General features: G+C 35.8%; 1 protein-coding gene across 1 annotated transcript in view; it reads left to right on the top strand.

The window, feature by feature from the left end:
- The window catches only part of LOC104676329 (disintegrin and metalloproteinase domain-containing protein 5), a 143,119-nt gene that overhangs the window by 25,983 nt on the left and 99,998 nt on the right, over positions 1–17,138 (top strand). The window contains exons 8-11 of the mRNA XM_030938154.1: positions 7,092–7,163; positions 7,333–7,499; positions 8,287–8,368; positions 13,794–13,930. Of these exons, the coding sequence (XP_030794014.1) occupies positions 7,092–7,163; positions 7,333–7,499; positions 8,287–8,368; positions 13,794–13,930 (458 nt within the window). The remainder of the gene's footprint in view (positions 1–7,091; positions 7,164–7,332; positions 7,500–8,286; positions 8,369–13,793; positions 13,931–17,138) is intronic.

The following is a 17,138-nucleotide window of genomic DNA, read 5'->3' as shown; positions in this document are numbered from 1 at the left end:
CTTCTCTGGGAGAGAAGCACAGAGTTGTACCTCTCAGTCAGCCAACAACACTCCTGCTTGTGATGTTCACGTATAATAATGAGAAATGAGGCTCCCATGGGTGTCCCACACACGTGCATAAAAGAAATGCCATCAAAGTGAAAGTGTTGCCACGCTACACCTAGTGTAGGATCACCTGGGTTAGCTGGAAAAAAATGTGTCAGTGTCTGTAGTCATGAAGTGATTCTGTATTTTATTGTAGAAATCCTATCAAGTATCAGTTTCAAATGATTTTTTTTTTGAGATGGAGTCTCGCTCTGTTGCCCAGGCTGGAGTGCAGTGGTGCAATCTCCACTCACTGCAGCCTCTGCTTTCCAGGTTCAAGTGATTCTCTTGCCTCAGCCTCCCAAGTATCTGGAATTACAGGTGTGCACCACCACACCTGGCTAATTTTTATATTTTTAGTAGAGACAGGATCTCACCATTTTGGCCAGGCTGGTCTCGACTTCTGGCCTCAGGTGATCCACCTGCCTTGGCCTCCCAAAGTGCTAGAATTACAGGCATGAGCCACTGGGCCTGGCCTCAAGCAATTTTTACATACTCCATGCTTAAGTTGAGATGTTGCCTCTTCTTTCTTTCTTTCCAGGAGTGTCAGCAGCTATAGTCAAGTTTCAAGAAGGGGGGAATGCTGTTGGAACTGTGCAGGCAATGGCCTAAAAACAATAAAAAGCCCCACTAAAAGGTGGTTTTCTTTTGATTATTATCCTGTACTGACAATTCTAAGTAATATCAGTGATAAAATAAATCACTGGGGAAGACCACTCCCACACCTGCCCCTAGTTGATATGGCACTGTGAAAGCACTCCAATATCTTTCTTTTTTTTTCTTTTTTTTTGAGATGGAGTCTCACTCTGTCACCCAGGCTGGTGTGCAGTGGCTCACTGTAAGCTCCACCTCCTGCGTTCACGCCATTCTCCTGCCTCAGCCTCCTAAGTAGCTGGGACTACAGGCGCCCTCCACCAGGCCCGGCTAATTTTTTGTATTTTTAGTGGAGATGGGGTTTCACCATGTTAGCCAGGATGGTCTCAATGTCCTCACCTCGTGATCCGCCCGTCTCGGCCTCCCAAAGTGCTGGGATTACAGGCGTGAGCCACTGCGCCTGGCTTCCAATATCTTTCTTAGGAAGGATACATCATCAGTTAAATAATGAAATCAATATATATTCACTGTAGAACATTAGAAAATTTTGAAAAATTATTTTTAGGAGAGAATTAAAATTCGTATAACCCCACCACTTATTGATAATCATAGACCTTTATGTCATTATTACTTTTTTGGCTATTAAAAGTAATTCTGCCATAAATATCCTTGTTACATATATTTCTTTTGGCGTTTGTGATTTTTTTTTGGGAAGTACATTCTTGAAAGTTTAACTTTTAAAAAGCATCGAATATATATCATCATGTCCTGTAAAAAGTATTTATCAATTTGTAATTCCTAGATTGGTGTACACATCTCCCAACACAAAACTTTATCATGAAAAATAAATCCTGATTATTTAATTGATAATTTTTTTTGAGTTTTCCAATTGTTGTGTTACTACATTTAATAGGTCACTACTTTTGTCAGGGTAATAGTAGTTTCCTCATTGCTCTCTTAGCTTCTGGTAACAAGCGGCTCACCATTTCTCTAGCCTTTGCTAGAGAAGAGCTCCTCTGATGCATCTGGAACCCTGAGTTGCTTTCTTAGGCCGAGAGTAGTCACACATATTTGTGGTGCTTGTTATTATAGCACCTTACTTACAAGCACCAATTTTAAATACTCTAATACTCTGTAAAGAACCACCACAAAAAAGTGGCTTAATGCAAAAGCCATTTATTTAGTAATTTTGCTAGGTATTTCTTTTGGTCTGTATGTGGCTTGGCTGGGAAGTTCTGCTTGTCTCAGCTGGGCTCATTAATGCTTCTGAAATCAGCTTCTAGTCAAGAAGGTGTCTTTGATTCTGGAAGTTGGCTGACTATGAGATAGGGTCACTGGGCTTTGTGTTTTTTGTCTACTAGGAGGGTAGGCCAGGCTTCTTCACATAAGTGTTGCAGGGATCCCACAGCATCAAGAGAGTGAAATCCAATGTTCAAACACTTTAAAAGTCACTTTTGCTGCTGTTCCACTAGCCAAAGAAACAGAAAGTTCACCCTCCCCTCACAACCCCCACTACCCTTCCTAGTCTCTGGAAACCATCCTTCTACTCTCCATGACCATTAGTTCAATTATCTTGATTTCTCAATCCCACAAATAAGTGAGAACATGCGATGTTTGTCTTTCTGGTCTTGGCTTGTTTAACTTAACACAATAATCTCCAGTTCTGTCCATGTTGTTGCAAATGACTGGATCTCATTCTTTTTTTCATGGCTGAGTAGTACTCCATTGTGTATATGCACCACATTTTCTTTATGCATTTATCTCTTGATGGACCCTTCTAAATCTTAGTTATTGCAAACAGTGCTGCAAGAAACATAGGGATGTACTGATTTCCTTGCTTTTGGATATATACCCAGCAGTGGGATTGCTGGATCATATGGTAGCTCAATTTTTAGTTTTTTTGAGGAAAGTGCAAACTGTTCTCCTCAGTGGTACATCCCCACTAGCAGTGTACAAGGGTTTCCTTTTCTCTGCATCCTCATCAGCATTTGTCATGTGATGAGCCTCTTATATATTTTGGTTATTAATCCCTTGTCAGATGGGTGATTTGCAAATATTTTCTCCCATTGAATGGGTTATGTCTTCACTTTGTTGATTGTATCTTTCAATGTGCAGAAATTTTTATTATTTCTTTTTTGAGATGGAGTCTTGCTCTAGTTGGCCAGGCTGAAGTGCAGTGGCACAATCTCTGCTCACTGCAAGCTCTGCCTCCCGGGTTCTCGCCATTCTCCTGCCTCAGCCTCCCAAGTAGCAGGGACTAAGGCACCCGCCACCATGCCCAGCTAATTTTTTGTATTTTTAGTAGAGATGGGGTTTCACCATGTCAGCTGGCATGGTCTCGATCTCCTGACCTGGTGATGCACCTGCCTCAGCCTCCCAAAGTGCTGGGATTACAGGCGTGAGCCACTGCGCCGGGCCTGCAAAAGCTGTTTAACTTGATGTGATCCCATTTGTCCATGTTTGCTTTGGTTGCCTGTGCTTGTGGGGTGTTGCTCAAGAAACCTTTTCCCAGACCAATGTCCTGGAGAGTTTCCTGATGTTTCTTTGTCGTAGTTTCATAGTTTGAGGTCTTAGATTAAGGCTTTAATCCATTTTGATTTGATTTTTGTATATGGTGAGAGATAAAGGTCTAGTTACATTGTTTTGCATATGGATATCCAATTTTCCCAGCATCATTTATTAAATTTGTTTAATTTTATCAAATGCTTTTTTAGCCTCAGTTGAAATGATCATATGTTTTCTATCCTTCATTCTGTTGATATGATGAATGATACTGATTGATTTGGATGTGTTGAACCATCCTTGGTTCATAATGAACCAACCTGGTCATTATGACCAGGGATAAATCCCACTTGGTCATAATGAATGATCTTTCTAATGCATTGTTGAATTTGGTTTGCTAGTATTTTGCTGAGGAATTGTACATCAATATTCATCAGAGATATTGGCCTGTAGTTTTCTTTTCTTTCTTTCTTTCTTTCTTTTTTTTTTTTTTTTGATGTCCTTTTGTCTGGTTTTGGTATCAGGGTAATACTGGCTTTGTAGAATGAGTTTGGAAGTATTCCCTCCTCCTGTATTTTTTGGAATAGTTTGAGTAGCATTGGTATTAGTTCTTTCTATGTTTGGCAAAATTCAACAGTGAAGCCATCAGTTCCCAGTATTTTCTTCACTGAAAGGCTTTTTATTATGTCTCTCATCTCAGTACTTGTTATTTATCTGTTCAGCTTTTGGATTTCTTCTTGGATCAATCTTGGTAGGTTGCATATATCTATGAATTTGTCCATTTCTTCTAGATTTTCCAATGTATAGGTGTATAGTTGTTCATAGTAGACACTAATGATCCTTTGAATTTCTGCAGCATCAGTTGTAATGTCTCCTTTTCCATTTCCAATTTTGTTTGGATCTTCTCTCTTTTTTTCTTAGTCTAGCTAAAGGTTTTCAATTTTGTTTAACTTTTCAAAGAATCAACTTTTGCTTCGTTGATATTTCATTCTTTTAATTTCATTTATTTCTGCTCTGATCTTTATCATTTCTTCCACTAACTTTAGGTTTGGTTTGCTCTTGTTTTTGTAGTTCTTTAAAATGCATTGTTAGATTGTTTATTAGAGATTTTTCCTCTTTTTACAATTTTTAAATTTTACTTTAAGTTCTGGGATACGTGTGCAGAACGTGCAGGTTTGTTACATAGGTACACATGTGCCATGGTGGTTTGCTGCACCCGTCAACCCATCATCTAGGTTTTAAGCCCTACATACATTAGATATTTGTCCTGATGCTCTCGCTCCCCTTGCTCCCAAGCCCCTGACAGGCCCCCGTGTGTGATGTTCCCTCCGTGTGTCCATGTGTTCTCATTATTAAACTCCCACCTATGAGTGAGAACACGCAGTGTTTGGTTTTCTGTTCCTGTGTTAATTTGCTGACAATGATGGTTTCCAGCTTCATCCATGTCCCTGCAAAGGAAATAAACTCATTCTTTTTATGGCTGCAGAGTATTCCATGATGTATATGTGTCACATTTTCTTTATCCAGTCTATCATTGATGGACATTTGGGTTGGTTCCAAGTCTTTGCTATTGTGAATAGTGCTGCAATAAACATACGTGTGCACTGTGTCCTTATAGTAGCATGATTTATAATCCTTTGGGTATATACCCAGTAATGGGATTGCTGGGTCAAATGGTATTTTGAATTCCAGATCCTTGAGGAATTGCCACACTGTCTTCCACAATGGTTGAATTAATTTACACTCCCATCAACAGTATAGAGGCATTCCTATTTCTCCACAGCCTTGCCAGCATCTGTTGTTTCCTGACTTTTTAATAATTGTCATTATAACTGGCGTGAGATGGTATCTCATTGTGGTTTTGATTTGCATTTCTCTAAGGACCAGTGATGATGAGCTTTTTTTTCGTGTTTCTTGACCACATAAATGTCTTGTTTTGAGAAGTGTCTGTTCATATACTCTGCCCACTTTTTGATGTTTTTTTTCCTTGTAAATTTATTTAAGTTTCTTGTAGATTCTAGATATTAGCCCTTTGTCAGATGGATAGATAGCAAAAATTTTCTCCCATTCTGTAGGTTGCCTGTTCACTCTTTTTTGATGTAGGCAATTATAGCTATAAACTTCCCTCTTAGTACTGCTTTTGCTGTATCCCATAGATTTTGGTATGTTGTATTTCCATTATCATTTGTTTCAATAAGATTTTCAATTTCATTCTTAATTTCTTCATTGACCCACTGGTCATTCAGGATCATGTTGTTTAATTTCCATGCATTTGTATAGTTTCCAAAATTCTTCCTGTTATTAATTTCTAGTTTTATTCCATTGTCATCAGAGAAATGCTTGATTTTCTGTCAATTTTTTGAATGTTTTAAGACCTGTTTTATGACCTAACATTTGGTCTGTCCTTGAGGACAATCCATGTGCTGGGGAGAAGAATGTGTATTCTGCAGCTCTTGGACGAAATGTTCTGTGAATATCTGTTAGATCCATTTGGTCTATAGTGCAGATTCAATCTGATTTTGTTTTGTTAACTTTCTGTCTGGAAGACATTTCTAATGCTGAAAATGGGGTGTTGAAGTCTCCAGATAATATTGTACTGGGGCCCATTTGTCTCTTTAGCTCTAATAATTGCTTTATATCCCTGCCACTTACCACTTTGTGAAAAAAAATAAAATAAAAAGAATTCGCTTTGTATACCTGGGTGCTCCAGTGCTGGGTGCATATATGTTTAAAATTGTTATATCCTCTTGCTGAATTGACCCCTTATTTATTATGTACTGACCTTGTTTGTCTCTTCTTATAGTTTCTGTGTTGAAACCTATTTTGTCTGATGTAAGTGTAGCAACTCAGGCTCTTTTTTGGTTTCCATTGGCATGAATATCTTTTCCTGTCTTTTTATTTTCATTCTATGTGTGTCTTTATAGTTGAAGTGTGTTTCTTGTAAACAATGGATCAATGGATCTAGTATTTTTCATCCATTCAGCCAGTCTGTATCTTTTGATTGGAGAGTTTAGTCTATTTGCATTCAATGTTATTACTGATAAGTAAGGAGGACTTACTGTTGACATTTTATTATTTGTTTTCTGGTTGTTTTGTGGTCTTTTCTTCCTTCTTTCTTTCATTCCTGTCTTTCTCTAGTGAAGTTGATTTTTTCCTTTGGTGATTATTTAGTTTCTCATTTTTTATTTTTTGTGTATGCATTGTATGTTTTTTGATTTGAGATTACCATGAGGCTTGCAAATACTCTCTTATAACATATTATATTAACCCGATGATAACACTATTTTGCATAAGCAAACAAAGAAGCAAAAAGAAAACTAGTATAAACTCTATACCTTAATTTCATCCTCCCACTTTTTAACTTTTTGTTGTTTCCATTTATATCTTATTGTACTTAGTATGTCATATACTTAATATAATCCTTGCTATTTAATACCGTCTTGGCATTTTTAAGCAATTAGACATAGGAAGAGCTTACTGGAAAAAGAAGAAATTAGAACATGTGTTATAATATGTTGTGAAAGACGATGTTTCTAACACAGTATACAGCATCATTTTAATGGTGATCCTGTCACTGAGGATTTTCCCACTTTCTCCACATATTGTTTTTCAGTCTAGGATTATATTTATAATAGAAATGAGAACTGCTTGAAATATCACATTTTAGAAATTCAGTATTCAATTTTCATAAAAAAGGAATAATACTGAAAATTGAATGTATTAAACATTGCTTAAAATCATGTTATTATATATTTTTATTAAATCATTATTTGCATATTATTACTGATTTCCTGGATTTCAATTGGAGTGGATTCCTATGGCTACTTTAGAATACAGCATATTGTAAAATAAAAGAGATGTGATATATTAATTACATCCACTAGTTTTTACAAATCATTTATCTTTTTCAGTTTGATTACATGGGCTCTGATATAAACGCTGTAACGCAGAAGGTTATTCAGATAATTGGCCTTGTTAACACTGTAAGTTTTTAAAAGCTATTTAAAAATATATTTTATAAAAATGATGTGTATAATAGTTTTCTGTGCTGTTGAAGAGTTTCCATAACCAAAGTACTGTATCAAATGTGTTTTTAGAAAATGTAATATAATGTTCATTTATTTATGATTTTTAATTATATTCTTCTTTTAGATGCTTACCCAGTTACAACTGACTGTTATTATATCTTCCATTGAAATCTGGTCAAATAAAAACAAAATTTCTACTACAGGGCATGCTGAAGATGTATTGTTACAATTTTTTGAATGGAAAAAGGATCATCTTAACTTCAAACCACATCAAATTGCATACTTATTTGTGTAAGTGTAGTATTCTGCATTTTATAACATTAAAGGAATAACTCAAAATGACTTAATATGTTCATTATGAAAAATAAGCATTTATTTTATATATATCTTGTGTTCTACCCATTTAATATAGATACTATGGAATGTGAGAAATGTAAGCAAGAGTCCTTGTCCTCAAGGAGTTAATGTGAGGCAAAACTTAAAATGTTTTATTAAACAACATAAAGTTATTAATAAAAGTAAAATTCCACAAAAGGTATTGAAATAACTAAAAGTTTTATTGTGAGTGCTACAATTTATTTGATTTCCTTTGGTTTATGAACCTTTACCCCAGGTTATCATATTTCTATACTCCTGGCTCACTTCTAGTTAATTCTTATGTTTTTATTTTCTAATATAATGAAGGGTTAAATTTTCCTACTGTCTAGAATTTAATGTGCAGAAAAATCTGGTCAAAAATAAGTAATAAATGAACAAAGAGGTCATAGAAATTTGAATTTTCAGGGCTATAAATATAGAGGAAACCAGAATAAAAACTATAATCATTAGTGCAATAGTATTTCCATAAATTGTTAGGCTTTATCCTAATTATATTTCTGGATATTTATCAAATTCAAAAGAGAAAAGTGTATATTGAAATATTCTTAACATTGAAACTTTGAGAGAAATGTATTTATGGCATAATTCAAAGTAGTATGGTGTTTGGAAGATAGTAATTGTTTGATAATGTTTGCTGCTATGAAACTTATCACCAATAATACCACTTTTAAATTCACTTATGGCAAAAGTTATTTTTCAGCTACAGGAAACTTCCCATCTTAATAGGAGCCACATTTCCTGGGCAAATATGTAATAAGGATTTTGCTGCTGCAGTTGCTCTGGTAGGTAATTATCTGGTTTGCTCTCAATACTTTCATGTTTCAAATTTTCCTAAATATTTTAAAACATGCATAAATATATTACTTAGTTTCCTCATAATTTTATGGCTTTTATATTACTAATTTGGAGCATAATCAAGGGATATGTCAGGAATGAGGCTAGAATGAAGCCAGTGAAAGCATGATGCATTTCCATAAAGATCAAGCACATTTACTTCTGGTTAAGGAGTAATGTTAGATCCTCCAATCCCTTTTCTCCTGGGATGTGATTATATTTTTGTGAAATTACTTGCTATCATCTTGCAGATCACTCTGTGTTCATTATTTCCCCATTTTATTCTCTGTGCTTCACTTGAGATAATTTCTATTGATCTGACTTTAAATAGGATTATCCATTCTACAACAGTTTCAAATCTGCTATTAAGCCGACCAATTCAGATGGTTGAATTTTTAAATTCTAGAGTATCTACTTTATGATTTTTAAAAAAACTTTGTTAATTAATTAAATCTTAAAATCACATGATTGAGGTATAATCAACATACAAAAGCTATACTTATTTAATGTACACAACTTGCTGAGCATGGAGATAAGTATTACACTTGTGAAACCATCACCACAATAAATGCCATAAGCATGTTTGTCATCTCCAAAAGACTACTCTGCTCCCTATGCTTATTATTATTAGCAGTATTTTGTCGTAATAACATTTAATGGAAGTTCTATCCTCTTAGAAAATGTTTTTAAATTAATATTTTATGTTTTATTTTAGATTCAGGATATACATGTGCCTGTTTGTTACATAGATATATTATGTACTGGTAGGGATTGGGCTTATAGTGTGCCCATTACCAAACAGTGAACATTGTACCCAATAGGTACAACTAGGTTCTCTATTCTCTTGCATTGATCTATGTGTCTATTTTTGTAACAGTACCATGCTGTTTTAGTTACTATAGCCTCATAGTATAATTTGAATTCAGGCAATGTGATGCCTCTAGATTTGTTCTTTTTGCTTAGAATTGCTATGGCTATTTGTGCTCTTTTTGTTTCCATATGAACTTTAGGATTTTTTTTTTTCCTAATTCTGTTAAAACTGATGTTGATAATTTGATAGGGATTGCATCAAATCTGTAGATTGCTTTGGGTAATATGGTCATTTTAATAATATTGATTCTTCCAATCTATGAGTATGGGATATTTTTCCATTTGTTTGTGTCATCTACAATTCTTTTCCTAGTGTTCTGGAGTTCTCGTATAGATCTTTTACCACCTTGGTTAGATGTATTCCTAAGTATTCTGTGTGTGTGTGTGTGTGTGTGTGTGTGTGTGTGTGTGTGTTTATGTGTATGTGTTTGTGTGCCTACTATGAATGAGAATGTTTTCTCGATTTGGTTCTCAGCGTAAATATTATTGGTATATAAAAATGCCACTCGTTGTTCATGTATTTTGTATCCTGAAACGTTACTGAAATAGCTTATCAAGTCTAGGAGTCTTCTGGAGGAGTTGTTAGGGTTTTCTAGGTATATGATCATGTCATCAGTGAACAGAGATAATTTGACTTCCTCTTTTTCAATTTGGATGCCATTTATTTCTTTCTCTTGCCTGATTGCTCTGGCTAGGACTTCCAGTACTATGTCGAATAGGAGTAGTGAGAGTGGGTATCCTTTCCTTTTTCCATTCTTAAGGGGAATGCTTTCAAGTTTTCTCCATTCAATATCATGTTGGCTGTGGGTTTGTCATATATAAAATTCTTATTACTTAGAAGTATATTCCATGTATGCCTCATTTGTTGAGGGGATTTTATCATAAAGGGATGTTGGATTTTGTCAAATGCCTGTTCTGCATCTATTGAGATGATCATATGGTTTTTGTTTTTAGTTCTGTTTATATGTTGAATCATGTTTACTGATTTATGTTGAACCATCCTTGCACCCCTGGAATAATGCTCACGGATTGTGCACTTGATCTGTGTTCTCTCCCTGGACTTGGAGCAGCAGGAATGGAGGCAGTAGTGGCAACAAGTGAAAAGGGCTCGTCAGTGACCTCTGGGAGTAGAGTAGTATATATTCTGTTGGTACATGAAAGTGCCTGGCCTCCTTTGTTGATGTGGTGGTGTCAACTGGCACTGGGCTCCTCAGCTCAGGCAGTGGGGCCAGGACTGCTCTGGGCAGCCAAGTCACCATTTGCCTGGGAGGCAGAGTGACACTTCAGCTCAGGCCCTGAGGGGAGAGGGCAGGGCACAGTAGGGACTAGGATGGGTAGACCGAGTAGCTCCACAGTAGCTTGGCCCCACAGGGGAGGGTATAGCAGCAGCTTGGCTCAGGGATGGCAGGCCACCAGGCAGGGATGTTTCAGGAGTGGCAAAGCATCAGGGATAGAATGGGACACCTCCAGAACAGGACACACTCGGGTCCTTTTGCTTACCTTCTCCCCCAGGGAGAAGTCCCTCCTGTATCTAGACGAATCTGAGCTGGGAGACACAGTCGTGGAGGCAAAGTGTTTTCTTCTGTTCTCTGTGTGGCTGTCCTGGGTTTCTATGTGTTTTTGTTTGTTTGTTTGTTTGAGTTGGAGTCTTGCTCTCTCACCCAGGCTGGAGTGCAGTGGTGCAATCTCAGCTCATTGCAACCTCTGCCTCCCAGGTTCAAGCAATCCTCCTGCCTCAGCCTCCTGAGTATCTGGGATTACAGCCATGCACCACCACATGTTTGTATTTTTAGTAGAGACAGGGTTTCACCATGTTGGCCAAGCTGGTTTCAAACTCCTGACCTCAGGTGATTTACCCATCTTGGCATTCCAAAGTGCTGGGATTACAGGCATGAGCCACCATGTGTAGCCTATCCTGAGTTTTTGTTCTACACAGGGCTTCTGCTCTCGTTTAATATACTTGGCACACTTATTTAGCTATTTTCACAAAAGCGTAGTTGCTTATTCATTGTTTTGACTGTCTTTGTAGCGGGGACAAGTGGTAGGGGCTTCAGTTGGCCATCTTGCTGCTGTCACTTCCCTCCCAATATCTTTTTTTAAAAAGTTTCTTTTTAATTTCATTATGATTAGTTTAAATTTGTGTTTCTTTACTGTTCCGGTTTATCCATTTTGATTTCTGTTTGTATATTTTTCAGCTTACTTTCCTCATAGGACTTTCACTTATTAAATGCTACAGAAGGCAGGGCAAATTAAGAAAACAGGTACTACACTAGGTATTTCAAAAGGATTTAGAACAGAGAATTAGTTATACAGGTATTTCACATCTGAAAAAAGTCAAAAGGGAATAATGAGTTAACAGATAATAAAATGATAGTTACCACTCCAGAACTAAGGAAAATTGGGGTTCCCAAAATTGAGGTCAGAAGAGGGAACTTCCAACTGGCATTTAGGTCTCTGGAGGAAGGAGTATTGCCTCAAACTGCTGCTACATTGAAGGGGCATAATTACATGGGTTCTGATAGTACTGGAAGAAGTTGGAGTCAGGAAACTATTGATCCTGGAGTAAACTACAAATACTGAAATAAACTTCCACTTTAGGAGCAAAATGGTGCTGACTGGGCCATGGTGCTGAACAAAACAACTGTCTGCGGGAAAAAGAAAGCCACTTCTTTCTTCCAACTGCAGATAATTTGGTAACAAAAAAATATGAGAAATGTAGTTTGCAGAATCTTAGTCCCACAATCTTATAGCAGAGTATAGAAGGGTAGATTTGTAATTCATTTTGTTGTTTTTTATGGTGCTTGCACTCATCTGTTATATAATTTTTTCTTATGAGATTTCTTAACATATGAGGAAAAAAGAGGATTCTAACTTTTTTATCTAACGGATAGTAGAGGGAATAGGGATCTACCAAAGTTAGGCAAAAATGTGGCCTTTGCTACCATTTATTATTTGCTTCTTTCCTCATAATTTCTTTTGATCAAAAGCTGGGATGGAGAAGGAAAGATTGCTTGAGTTCAAGCAGTCTGCCAGGAAGTGAAGTTACTCTTTTTTGAAGGTGTACTGAAACATTCGATGCATTCATTTATTGTTATGTTGGCCATGCTGTTTTTCTACCTGTTAGTGGGTGCAGGTGAACAATAAGCAACCCAGGAGAGTATGGAGAACCAAAAATTCAGAAACATCTCCGTGGATTGTGGCCGCCTTCTCTGAACTACTCTTTACTTATCACTCCCTCACTATCATTTACTTCAGGTTCATCAGAAACCAACTACCTTTTTACATTAGAAGATCAGTTAACTTTCTTCTATGATGTTGTTGTTTTTGTATTTTGGAGATGTTCAGTGGCCCGTATTATTTTGCTATGTGGTGGAAGAATTAATTGATTTTGGTGGAAGTACTTAAATAAACAGAGTAATGTCATGTGAGTAATTAAGGCATATAACCGCTGAGTTATTCCGAATGTTTTCAGTTTTACCTGCAACTTCAAAATAATTTGAAATTACTTAGAAACAGATGATAGCTGTGTTCTTTCCCCTATATCATAACACTTAATTGTGTTCTGAATAGTCATCTGAGCAGGACTCTTAAAGGAAAACATAAGCATTGGAAATTATGTACAGGAGAACAATAATACCTATGAGGATGTATTATTTATCTATTGTGACATAACAGATCACACCAAAACTTAGCAGACAAAAACAATGCAGTTCTGTAGGTTAGGAATCTAGGAGGAATTCAGTGGGTGGTTCAAACTCTAGATTTCCAACAAAGACAAAATCAATGTGTCAGCAAGGGCTGGAATTATCTCAAGGTTTGACTGATGGAGGATATGCTTTCAAGCTCAGTCATGTGGCTGTTGGCAGACCTCAGAAAGTCATTTCCAAGATCACTCATGTGGGCTTCTCTACTAGTTCACCTCATGGCATTGCAGCTGGATTCCCCTAGAGTGAGCAAGAAAGAGCAAGATAGAGAATTTAAGAAGCCAGTCCTTTTATAACATATCCTGGACATGATGACCCATCACTTCTGCTATACTCAGTTAATTAAAAGCAAGTCAGTAAGTCCAGCCTATACGCAATAAAGTGGGATTCCACAAGGACATGAATACCAGGAGACAGGGATTATTGGGACCCATTTCAGAGGCTGTCTACTATAGAAGGAATGTAGAATCGACTATTGAAGAATATTAAAGGCATTTTGTTTAAAATAATTCAAAGAAGCCATAAACTAGGGTTTTTGACTGTTCTGTTTGCTAAGATAGCTGATAATGTCATTAAGTAATAGTGTTTTGAAACTTAATATAATTGTTATGTGGACTCATTCATGTTTAATAAATCTATAATCAAAAAATTTATATAACTACTATAATTGCATCCACATAGGTATCTTGAGTGAATTTTAAGAATTACTTTCATATACTAACTTTTGATTCGGTAAATATTGTTGTATTTTAGAACTGATTATAATTATTAGTTAACTTTTTCTTTTTCTTATATTTAGTACACAGAGGGTTTATCCTTGGAGTCATATACTGTCATTATTGTTCAATTGCTTGGCCTTAATCTGGGATTAACTTATGACAAAACTGACACCTGCCATTGTTCAGGAGATGTTTGCACAATGACACCAAAAGCAGTGTAAGAATTTTCTTTATTAAATAGACATGTTCTTTCTTTAATTAATTTCTTTCTTCCTTGTTTTCTTTCAAACTTTTTTCTTTTTAATTTTTGTGGGTACATTGTAGGTGTATATATTTATGGGGTGCATGAGATGTTTTGATAGAGGCATGTAATGTGAAATAAACACATCATGGAGAATGGGGTATCCATTTCCTGAAACATTTATATCCCTTGAGTTACAAACACTCCAGTTACACTTTTTAAGTTATTTTAAAATGTATAAATAAGTTATTATTCATTGTAGTCACCCTGTTGTGCTATCAAATAGTAGGTCTTATTCATTCTTTCTGTTTTTTTTTTTTTTTTTTTTTTTGTACCCATTAACCATCCCCACCTCTCTATAGCCCCCTACTACCCTTCCCAGCCTCTGGTAACCATCCTTCTACTCTCTATTTCTATGAATTCAATTGTTTTGATTTGTAGATCCCACAAATAAGTGGGAACATTTGATGTTTGTCTTTCAGTGCCTGGCTTATTTCACTTAATGTAATGATGTCCACTTCCATCCATGTTTTATTTTTAATTGTGGATACATAATAGTTGTACATCACATCATAAATACATACAGCATGCATATTTATGATATAGGTGCGATATTTTAATCCAAGCATACAATGTGTAATGATCAATTCAGGGTTATTAGGATTTCAATTACTATAAGCATTTATCAATTCTTTGCATTAGGGGTGCTCCAATTCCACTCTTTTAGTTATTTTGAAATATGCAAGAAAGTATTGTTAACTGTAGTCACCTTATTCTGCTACCGAACACTAGATCTTACTCTGTCTATGTAATTGTACTTTTCTACTCATCAACCATTCCCTTTCTACCTCCCCCTCCAACCTTCCCAGCCTCAGGTAACCACCATTCTATTCTCTATCTCCATGCATTCAATTTTTTTAGTTCCCATATCTGAGTTAGAACATGCAATGTTGTCTTTTTGTGTCTAGCTCATTTCACTTAACATTATGTCCCAGTTTCATCCACATTGTTGAAAATGAGAAGATTTCATTCTCTTTTATGGCTGAATAAAATCCTACAGTGTATATGTACAATATTTTCTTTCCAGATTCATCCACTGATGGACACCTTAGGTTGATTTTATATCTTAGTTATTGTGAATAGTGCTGCAGTAAACATGGGAGTGCAAATACCTCTTCAATACACTAATTTTTTCTTTGAATATACTTCTCGCAGTGAAATTGCTGGTTCATATGGTAGTTCTATTTTTAGTTTTTTCAGAAACATTTATACTGTTCTTCATAGTGGCTGTACTAACTTACATTCCCACCAAGAATGTATGAAGGTTCCTTTTATCTGCATCCTCACCAGCATCATTCTTGTCTCTCTTTTTGCTAAAAGTTATTTTAACCGGCGTGAGATGATATCTCATTGTAGTTTTGATTTGCATTTATCTGGTGATGGGTGATGTGCAGCATTTTTTTTTTCCTATAGCTGTTTTTTGGCCATTTGTATGTCTTTAAAAAATGTCTGTTCAGATCTTTTGCCCATTTTAAAATCAGATTATTTGTTTCTCTGCTATTGAGTTGTTTGACTTCCTTTTATATCTGGTTATTAAGCCCTTGTTACATGGGTAGTTTGCAAATATTTTCTCCCATTCTGTAGCCTGTTCACTACACATTGCTTATTAAATCCTTGTTAGATGAGTAGTTTGCAAATATTTTCTCCCATTCTGTAGCCTGTTCACTACACATTGCTTATTAAATCCTTGTTAGATGAGTAGTTTGCAAATATTTTCTCCCATTCTGTAGTCTGTTCACAATCAACAATCACTGTGTTGATTGTTTCTTTTGCTGTGCAGAAGCATTTTAATTTGATGTAATCCTATTTGCCTGTTTTTGCTGTGGGTGCCTGTGCTTTTGAAGTCTTACTCAGGAAATCTTTTCTCAGACAAATGTCCTGGTGTATTTCCCCAATGTTTCTTCAAGTAATTTTATAGCATCAGGTCTTAGATTTAATTGATTTTGATTTGATTTTTACATATGGCAAGAGATAAGGTTCTAGTTTTATTCTTTGGCATGTGGATGTCCAGTATTCTCAGTATCTTTAGTTAGAGACACTTCTCTTTCCCCAGTGTATGTTCTTGGAGGCTTTGTCAAAAGTGAATTGACTATAAATGTGTGGATTTATCTCTGTATTCCCTATTCTTTCCAGTGGTGTACATATCGGGTTTATGACAGTGCTGTGTTGTTTTGGCTACTGTAGCTTTGTAGTATAATTTGAAGTCAGGGATGTGATTCCTCTAATTTTGTTCTTTTTGCTCAAGATGGCTTTGGCTCATCTGGATCTTTTGTAGTTCCATATAAATTTTGTGTTTATTTTTTCCATTTCTAAGAACATTATCATTTCTATTTTGATAGGGATTGCCTTGAATCTATCTGTAGGTTGCTTTGGATAATATGGACATTTTAACAATATTGATTCTTCCAATTCATGAACATGGCATGTCTTTCCATTTTGTGTCTGTGTGTCCTCTTCAATTCCTTGCATCAATATTTTATAGTTTTCACTGTATGAATCTTTCACTTATTCTAAGGAACACTTGTATTTCTGTTAATCAAACTAAAATTTTTGGCAATTATACAACACTACACCAGACAACTGCAGAATACAACTTCTTTGCAACTGCAAATGAATCACATGCAAAAATAGGCCTAGCACTCTCCCAGGCCTCTCCATGCCTGGGGAAACCCTTTCTCCTTACTATTTTCAGAATATGGATTATAATTTTTTTCTTTTGGCCAGCTCAAGGGTACTTTCTATGGACAGGCCATATGAATTGTCTATTTTTAATGATTCTGAAAGATCTAAATACTGACAAATGTAAAACATTGATAAAAGAAATTGAAGAAGACACAAATAGAGAGCACTTGTTTATGGATTGGAAGAATTATTCTTATTAAAATGTTCATAGTATTTAAAATGATCTACAGGTTTGGTGTAATTTCTATTAAAGTTTTATTGTCATTTTTCACAGAAATAAAATAAAACTTATAAAATTTGTATGGAACCACAAAAGACACTGAATAGCCAAAGCAATGTTGAGCAGAAAGAACAAAGCTAGAGGTATCACAATACCTGGTTTCAAAATATATTACAAACATATAGTAATCACAACAGTATGGTACTGCCATAAAAACAGACA

The sequence above is a fragment of the Rhinopithecus roxellana genome, chromosome 9, assembly GCF_007565055.1.
Source record: "Rhinopithecus roxellana isolate Shanxi Qingling chromosome 9, ASM756505v1, whole genome shotgun sequence".
NCBI classification, from domain to species: domain Eukaryota; kingdom Metazoa; phylum Chordata; class Mammalia; order Primates; family Cercopithecidae; genus Rhinopithecus; species Rhinopithecus roxellana.
This window is presented reverse-complemented; position numbering and strand designations above follow the sequence as displayed.